The sequence below is a fragment of the Rutilus rutilus genome, assembly GCF_951802725.1.
Source record: "Rutilus rutilus genome assembly, chromosome: 12".
NCBI classification, from domain to species: domain Eukaryota; kingdom Metazoa; phylum Chordata; class Actinopteri; order Cypriniformes; family Leuciscidae; genus Rutilus; species Rutilus rutilus.
In genome coordinates this window covers 1,373,250-1,383,190 of record NC_140217.1, presented here as the reverse complement: position 1 = coordinate 1,383,190, position 9,941 = coordinate 1,373,250, and the positions used below count along the sequence as shown (strand labels likewise).

Below are 9,941 nucleotides of genomic sequence, written 5' to 3'. Positions count from 1 at the left end.
TGCAGGAAGGGTTGTTTTTGCATATCAGTATTATAAAAAGCAGCATTATGCCAATGTGAATTCAAGCATGTGCCTGAACTATTATAATCTTTTCATTGTAGATCCATACCATACTCATAATCCGTAGCTGACATAATTATTGTCTATTTGTTTTAGAGACAACAAATATATAATAATAATAATAATAATAATAATAGACATTAATTATGTCAGCTATGGATTATGAGTTTTTAAAGAGGGGGGGGGGGGTGCACGTGGCACCAGGACACCCTAGGCCGGAGGTCGATGATCGACTTTGGCTGCCGTATGTCTTGAACACTCGGGTGAAGAGAGGGGCGGAGCTGTCAACTGATCACCACCTGGTGGTGAGTTGGATCCGATGGCGGGGGAGGAGCTGAACAGACTCGGCAGACCCAAACGTACTGTGAGGGTCTGCTGGGAACGTTTGGCCAGGTCTCCTGTCAGAGAGATCTTCAACTCCCACCTCCGGCGGAGCTTCGACCGGATCCCGAGGGAGTCTGGAGATATTGAGTCCGAGTGGACCATGTTCTCCACCTCCATTGTCGACATGGCCGCTCGGAGCTGTGGCCGTAAGGTCTCCGGTGCCTGTCGAGGCGGCAATCACCGAACCCGGTGGTGGACACCGGAAGTAAGGGATGCTGTCAAGCTGAAGTAGGAGTCCTATTGGGCCTGGCTGGCTTGTGGGACTCCTGTGGCAGCTGACGGGTACCGGCAGGCCAAGTGGACTGCAGCCCGGGTGGTTGGGGAGGAAAAAAATCTGGCCTGGGAGGAGTTCAGTGAGGTCATGGAGAAGGACTACCGGTTGGCCTTGAAGAGGTTCTGGCAAACCATCTGACACCTCAGGAGAGGGAAGCAGTGCCCTACCAATCCCACCTCCTCACCTCCTCCCCCCTACCATCTCCTCAATCCCACCGACACGTCTTCCATTGAGGAAGCAGAGGCTGAGGGCTCAGGGGTGGACTCGTCCATCAACCAAGCTAAAGTCACCGAGGTAGTCAAGAAGCTGGATGTTGTCAACATCTCTGGATGTTGTGGGGCTGTCTTGGCTGACACGCCTCTGCAACATTGCGTGGCGGTCGGGGACAGTACCTTTGGGCTGGCAGACCGGGGTGGTGGTCCCTCTTTTTAAGAAGGGGGACCGGAGGGTGTAATCCAACTACAGGGAGATCACACTTCTCAGCCTCCCCGGGAAAGTCTATGCCAGGGTACTGGAGAGGAGAATTCAGCCGATAGTAGAACCTCGGATTCAGGAGGAACAGTGCAGTTTTCGTCCCGGTCGTGGAACACTGGACCAGCTCTATACCCTCTCCAGGGTGGTGGAGGGTTCATGGGAGTTTGCCCAACCAATCAACATGTGCTTTGTGGATTTGGAGAAGGCATTTGACTGTGTCCCTCGTGGCATCCTGTGGAGGGTGCTCTGGGAGTATGGGGTCTGGGGCCCATTGCTAAGGGCTATCCGGTCCCTGTACGACCGGAGCAGGAGCTTGGTTCACATTGCCGGCAGTAAGTCAGACTTGTTCCCAGTGCATGTTGGACTCCGGCAGGGCTGCCCTTTGTCACCGGTTCTGTTCATAATTTTCATGGACAGAATTTCTAGGCACAGCCAGGGGCCGGAGGGTGTCAGTTATGGGGACTACACGATTTCGTCTCTGCTTTTTGCGGATGATGTTGTCGTGTTGGCCTCATCAAGCCAGGACCTTCAGCATGCACTGGGACGGTTTGCAGCCGAGTGTGAAGCGGCTGGGATGAGAATCAGCACCTCCAAATCCAAGGCCATGGTTCTCAGTCAGAAAAGGGTTGCTTGCCCACTTCAGGTTGGTGGAGAGTTCCTGCCTCAAGTGGAGGAGTTCAAGCATCTTGGGGTCTTGTTCACGAGTGAGGGAAGGATGGAACGGGAGATTGACAGACGGATCGGTGCAGCTTCTGCAGTAATGCGGTCGATGTACCGGTCTGTCGTGTTGAAGAAGGAGCTGAGCAAAGCGAAGCTCTCGATTTACCGGTCAGTCTACATTCGTACTCTCATCTATGGTCATGAGCTGTGGGTCATGACCGAAAGGACAAGATCCCGGATACAGGCGGCCGAAATTAGCTTTTTCCGCAGGGTGGCTGGGCGATCCCTTAGAGAGAGGGTGAGGAGTTCGGTCACTCGGGAGGAACTCAGAGTAGAGCCGCTGCTCCTCCACATCGAGAGAAGCCAACTGAGGTGGCTCGGGCATCTATTCCAGATGCCTCCTGGATGCCTTCCCGGGGAGGTGTTCTGGGCATGTCCCACCAGGAGGAGATGCCGAGGAAGACTTAGGACGCGCTGGAGGGATTATGTCTCCTGGCTGGCCTGGGAACGCCTCGGTGTCCCCCCGGAAGAGCTGAAGGAAGTGTCTAGGGAGAGGGAAGTCTGGACATCTCTGCTTAGACTCCTGCCCCCGCGACCTGGCCCCAGATAAGCGGAAGAAGATGGATGGATGGAAAGACAATTCACTGGCACCCAACTCAACAGCTGCCAAACATCTTAAAAAAAAAAAAATATATATATATATATATATATATATATATATATTTAATATATCTAATTGCTCTTGAACATGCATCACAAAAGTTACCTAGAGTTTATCCATACTTCCAAGGGATCTAAAGACAGTACCTGGCTGTACAATTTGACATTTCCCTTTGGCATAATGCTGCTTTTTATAATACTGATATGCAAAAACAACCCTTCCTGCAGGCCTGGTATGACATATGACCTCTCCTCTATATTCCTCAATTCTCAGTATGTGTTCATCCTATTAGCTTGTATTTGCTTAAAAATATAATTTATCATAATTTCCTCAATTGCTTAAAAATAGAATTTATTATAATTTCCTCAATTGTCTGCTATTACTTATATTTAGGATATACCGTATTTTATCGTATCCACCATAATTGTTAGCTCAAATTATCCAGTTGTGCAATCTTCCTCCAATGCTCATAGGAAGAAACATCTCAAATACTCATAAAAGTATTTTTAACATATATAATTCAATTATATATATATATATTATTTTTTTGGTCATGAATGCATAAAACCAGCACACTATATGCATATCTTTAAAAAGAAACTATCAGAATATACAAATGCTTTAATTATAATAAAAATCAACAGGCCTGATCAAAAATGTTTTTATTAAACTCCTACTTCTTCTTTGTGTCTGTGTTGTTCATTTATTACTGTGTACGACTAGCCCAGTATGAAATACCCCCACAATTTCACATGAGTAACAAAGAAATCACTCTAAGAAATACAATTTGGATGAATCAATATGTTAAGGAGTGTATATTAATTAAAATACTTAAGCTAATGATATGCACTCTATACACTCTTTTAGTTATACCTCTTGTTTAAATTAATAAAATAATATTTTGACATGTAGAAAACAGCTGTGATAACCCCATCAATTCACCAGCAAACTAATGTGTCCCCCAAAATCCAAATGTGCCCAATACACATTTTAGCCAACAACATGTATTTTGACAAACCAATGTATAAATGAACAAAATTTAATGTATCTAAACCAATGTATGAGCCAACCAATGTATACAAACCAATATATAGTTGAGGAAACCGATGTATCTAAACCAATATATAGTTGAGGAAACCAATGAATCTAAACCAATATATAATTGAGGAAACCGATATATACAAACCAATATGTAGTTGAGGAAACCAGTGAATCTAAACCAATATATAGTTGAGGAAACCAATGTATTTAAACCAATATATAGTTGAGGAAACCGATATATACAAACCAATATATAGTTGAGGAAACCAGTGAATCTAAACCAATATATAGTTGAGGAAACCAATGTATTTAAACCAATATATAGTTGAGGAAACCGATATACAAACCAATATATAGTTGAGGAAACCAATGAATCTAAACCAATATATAGTTGAAGAAACCAATGTATCTAAACCAATATATAGTTGAGGAAACCGATATACAAACCAATATATAGTTGAAGAAACCAATGTATCTAAACCAATATATAGTTGAAGAAACCAATGTATCTAAACCAATATATAGTTGAGGAAACCGATATACAAACCAATATATAGTTGAGGAAACCAATGAATCTAAACCAATATATAGTTGAGGAAACCGATATATACAAACCAATATATAGTTGAGGAAACCAAAGTATTTAAACCAATATATAGTTGAGGAAACCAATGTATCTAAACCAATATATAGTTGAAGAAACCAATGTATCTAAACCAATATATAGTTGAGGAAACCAATGAATCTAAACCAATATATAGTTGAAGAAACCAATGTATCTAAACCAATATATAGTTGAGGAAACCAATGAATCTAAACCAATATATAGTTGAAGAAACCAATGTATCTAAACCAATATATAGTTGAGGAAACCGATATACAAACCAATATATAGTTGAGGAAACCAATGAATCTAAACCAATATATAGTTGAGGAAACCGATATATACAAACCAATATATAGTTGAGGAAACCAATGTATTTAAACCAATATATAGTTGAGGAAACCAATGTATCTAAACCAATATATAGTTGAGGAAACCGATATATACAAACCAATATATAGTTGAGGAAACCAGTGAATCTAAACCAATATATAGTTGAAGAAACCAATGTATCTAAACCAATATATAGTTGAGGAAACCGATATACAAACCAATATATAGTTGAGGAAACCAATGAATCTAAACCAATATATAGTTGAGGAAACCGATATATACAAACCAATATATAGTTGAGGAAACCAATGTATTTAAACCAATATATAGTTGAGGAAACCAATGTATCTAAACCAATATATAGTTGAGGAAACCGATATACAAACCAATATATAGTTGAGGAAACCAGTGAATCTAAACCAATATATAGTTGAAGAAACCAATGTATCTAAACCAATATATAGTTGAGGAAACCGATATATACAAACCAATATATAGTTGAGGAAACCAATGAATCTAAACCAATATATAGTTGAGGAAACCGATATATACAAACCAATATATAGTTGAGGAAACCAATGTATTTAAACCAATATATAGTTGAGGAAACCAATGTATCTAAACCAATATATAGTTGAGGAAACCGATATACAAACCAATATATAGTTGAGGAAACCAGTGAATCTAAACCAATATATAGTTGAAGAAACCAATGTATCTAAACCAATATATAGTTGAGGAAACCGATATATACAAACCAATATATAGTTGAGGAAACCAATGAATCTAAACCAATATATAGTTGAGGAAACCGATATATACAAACCAATATATAGTTGAGGAAACCAATGTATTTAAACCAATATATAGTTGAGGAAACCAATGTATCTAAACCAATATATAGTTGAGGAAACCGATATACAAACCAATATATAGTTGAGGAAACCAGTGAATCTAAACCAATATATAGTTGAAGAAACCAATGTATCTAAACCAATATATAGTTGAGGAAACCGATATATACAAACCAATATATAGTTGAGGAAACCAATGAATCTAAACCAATATATAGTTGAGGAAACCGATATATACAAACCAATATATAGTTGAGGAAACCAATGTATTTAAACTAATATATAGTTGAGGAAACCAATGTATTTAAACCAATATATAGTTGAGGAAACCAATGAATCTAAACCAATATATAGTTGAGGAAACCGATATATACAAACCAATATATAGTTGAGGAAACCAATGTATTTAAACTAATATATAGTTGAGGAAACCAATGTATTTAAACCAATATATAGTTGAGGAAACCAATGTATTTAAACCAATATATAGTTGAGGAAACCAATATATACAAACAATATATACAAACCAATATATAGTTGAGGAAACCAATGTATCTAACCAAAATATACTTGATGAAAACAATATCTATACAAACCAATGTATAACTGAAGAAACCAATATATAGTTGAGGAAACCAATATGTACAAACCAATGTATAACTGAAGAAACCAATATATAGTTGGGGAAACCAATGCATATTTGAGGAGCCCAATGTTTACTTGAACAAACCAGTGTATAAAGGAGCAAACCCATGTACACTTGATCAGACCGATGTATCTAAACCAGTATATGTCTGGTTATACCAATGTATTATAAACCAATGCGTTTGTCATTAAACCATACATTCAACCAGTGAACCAATCCATATTCACACAATACACATGAATTATTTCCTGAACGGCTTGCCATAGTAATCTATTAACACACATTTTAGGTAATATAATGACCATTATAGACATTCTGGGAAGCAGAGACAGAAGTGGCCGATATTAAAATGATAAATATTTATTTTGTATATCTCTCGCTCACAGACACACACACTCTTACAGACACACACACACACACACACTCTTACAGACACACTCTCTCTCACAGACACACACACACGCTCTCTCTCTTACAGACACACACACACTCTTACAGACACACTCTCTTACAGACACACACACACACGCTCTCTCTTACACACAGCCACACTCTTTCTCTCTCTCTCACACACACACACACACACACTCTCTCTCTCTCTAACAGACAGTGTGTGTGTAATATAATCAGACTACTTTTTGATGTGTGTGTTGTGGAGTGTAGTCTAAACTACAGTACTGTACTCCTGTAGAGAGTGTGTGTGTTTAGGCTGTAAACTTCATTAGACATATTTTCAACATCAGTTCCTGAGGTGTTTTGCAGCCGTGAGCAGTGTGTGTATGTGTGTGTTCTGGAGTGTGTGTGTGTGTGTGTACAGCATACAAATGAAAACTAGTTAGTATTGTAATCTATTCCAACACACATTTTAGGTAATATAATCAGACTACTTTTTGATTATGGATTTCTTTGACTACTTTTAGCAACTTATTATATAGATTTGAACAGGATAATCTTCAACTATAGAGACAAACATACTGAGAACAAAACAGTTGATCATCGTCTCCTAAAGCGGAGGTTTGTGAAGAACTGCGGGTTTATAAGTTCATGAAGAGGTAATGAAGCATAAATGTGTACAATTTAAAAAAGAAGATATACTGTGTGTGTGTGTGTGTGTGTGTTTGAGTAAGTGTGTGTGTGTGTCTGAGTAAGTGTGTGTTTGCTGGGGCCTCGTGTGTAATTCCAACAAAATATTTAAAAGAAAAAACTGAATGAATTATGAATATTTACTGTCATTTTGTGAACATTAAGTAATAATGTAACCAATAAAAAAGTAACTAGTCTCAATTATGACTTTTATAAAATGTAATATCAAACTACAATGTAATTTTTAGAACCTGATTATGTAATCCAGCCGTTTCACACACACACCTAACATGAAACACACTTATCACTGATGTACTGGATCCCATTACCGTTATACACTTTAACCGTCAAGATGTTTGAGGTAAAAATGTAGGCAAAAATGTGAACAATGAGCAAAATATTGTTTCAAATATTGTAGAGCAGAGACTCAAACACTCAGTCGACAAGAGTTGCGTTTGATGCATCTTTAATAGAAAACAGTGAAGCGCTTTAACAGGCTAACACACTTCCTGACAGAGCTAGCGTGTTTAGCTAGTTTTAAATAGCATATTTACAAGCAACAGATTCAGTGTAACAACAGTGAAGGATGAGCCCGTGCTGGACGAGAACGGGAGGATGAATCAGTGAAAGAGTTTAACAGTGCAGACGATCTCCAGTGTTCCACACGCCGGATCAGAACCTACTCCTGGGCTTTAGCTTTGCTCCTGCGGTTCTTGGCGGATCGAACTTCCTCCATGAGATCCGTGAGATATTTGATTTCCCGACTGATGGATTCTGCCTTCTCCGCCAGCTCGCGGTTCCTCTTCTCCAGGTCGGCGCACTCGAGGGACAGAACCTCCTGCTCGACCCGCTTCTTCTGCCGGTACCGGGTCGCTGCCGTTTTGTTCTGCTCCATCTTCTTTAGCTTCTTCTCCACCACTTTAGGAGCGCCGGGACCGGCCTTCACTCGGCCTGTGACCACTGGTTCCGGGTCGGTTCTGGAGTAGGGTTTGGTTCTGGAGGATCCTGCGGGTTTCGGATCTGGTTGGTGAGCCGGGGATTCAGACACTGAGATTCCACTATCGCTATCGGATGAATCGTCGGCGCTGCTCGACTCCTCTTTTGGACTCAGAACCACTATGATGTGAGATGGACTCAGACTTAGCAGGATCCCGGGAGTCGGAAGCACGGATACTTCACTTCCCAGATCTAAGGTGTCGGCGGGATCAGGCTCGGATTTGATCTCGACGGGTGTTTCCGATGGTTCTGGGATGGGGAGGTTGAGGGTCAGCGCCAGGTCCAGATCCGAGGAGCAGAACGGGAGGGAATCCAGGTCCAGATCCATGTCGGTATCCAGGCAGGCCAGCAGATCTTCTGGAGAACTGGGCGGCTCGTCGGAGTCACATGACCCGATCAGAGAATCCAGGTCGAAGTCACTCAGGTCTAATTTCTCCGTCATCCAATCCATGCCGGAAAACACATCACCTGTTGGAGAGAGAGCGAGAGAGCGAGAGGGGGGAGAGAGCGAGAGAGAGGGGGAGAGAGAGAGAGAGGGCGAGAGAGAGAGAGAGAGGGGGCGAGAGGGAGAGAGAGAGGGGGAGAGAGGGAGATTTACTAATGGTTCATTTCATTATTTTAATATCAGGAGACTATAGTTTTCAGTAATATTTTGAAATTATTTATATTTTAGTGAAAGTTAAAACTTTAAAAGTTTCTGCCATTTTTATCTAGTCTAGTTTTTATGAATTAATATTTCAGATGAAAATCACAATCAAATGAGGTGCTTTTTTGCATATTAATGTGATGCATTTTGAAGTTTCCCAGACAAATTTGAAGTTTCCAGTGTGTGTGTGTGTGTGTGTAGTGAAGTCGTCCAGTGTGTGTGTAGTCAAGTAGTCCAGAGAGTGTGTGTGGGTGCATGTGTGTGCGCAGTGAAGTTGATCAGAGTGAGAGTGTGTGTGTGTAGTGAAGTCACCCAGAGAGTGTGTGTGTGTGGGGGGGGGGGGGGGGGGGGGGTGTGTATGTGCAGTGAAGTCACCCAGTGTGTGTATGTGCGTGCGCTGTTAAGTCATCCAGGGTGTGTGTATGGGTGTATGTGCATGCGAAGTGAAGTCGTCCAGTGTGTGTGTGGGTGTATGTGCGAGCGCAGTGAAGTCGTCCAGTGTGTGTGTGTGTGTGTGTGTGTGTGCGCAGTGAAGTCCTCACCTTTGCTCTGCTCCGGAGTCCAGGAGAGCGCCTGCAGCTCTTTACACCCTACAGAAGCGTGAGGAGAGGGAGAGAGGGGCGAGAGACATGAGGAAGAGGAGAGGGGTGAGGAAGACCCCGCAGAGAGAGCGCACTCCTCGTCTTCGTCCAGCAGGGGCCCAAAGGGGTCAGCCGTCAGAGATGAGGGCCCCAGGATCAGGGCCTCCACGCTCGTCTGAGACATGGCAGACGCTCAGAGTGTGATGATGATGGTGAAGCTGAAGGGGTTCGAGCAAGTGTGTGTGTGTGTACGCTGTGGTTATGCTGTCTACAGCAGCAGAGCTGAGGGTGGAGGACACGAGAGACCTGAAACACAGCAAACATCAGGGCATTAGAGACACACACACACACATCTCACTTCACAGGGAATGAGACACAGACTCCTTCAACATCTCACATTATCAGTTTATTCACTATAGTTTAGAAAATGGTAATACAATATGACAACAATAAGGTTTTGTCCGTCCTTCTGTTAGACTGTCTCACATGAATTATGTTGAATATCTGTCAGCTGTTAAATTTAACTACACAATTAGATAATACCAGTTTAGCTCAACCAATCACCAAGCAATGCTTCATTGTGTTCAGTCTGTGTGTAAAAAGAGCATTAGCAATTAAAGAAGAAACGCTTCAGCAAAACATGA

The 9,941-nt window shown here is 41.5% G+C and overlaps 1 protein-coding gene across 1 annotated transcript in view; it reads right to left on the bottom strand.

Annotated features, from left to right (window-relative positions):
* Nucleotides 1–7,523: 7,523 nt before the first annotated feature.
* The window catches only part of atf4a (activating transcription factor 4a), a 3,792-nt gene continuing 1,374 nt past the window's right edge, over nucleotides 7,524–9,941 (bottom strand). The window contains exons 2-3 of the mRNA XM_084425449.1: nucleotides 9,259–9,603; nucleotides 7,524–8,538 (exon numbers count right to left, since the gene is read on the bottom strand). Coding sequence (XP_084281575.1) covers nucleotides 7,754–8,538; nucleotides 9,259–9,481 — 1,008 coding nt within the window. The 5' untranslated portion in view covers nucleotides 9,482–9,603 and the 3' untranslated portion in view covers nucleotides 7,524–7,753. The remainder of the gene's footprint in view (nucleotides 8,539–9,258; nucleotides 9,604–9,941) is intronic.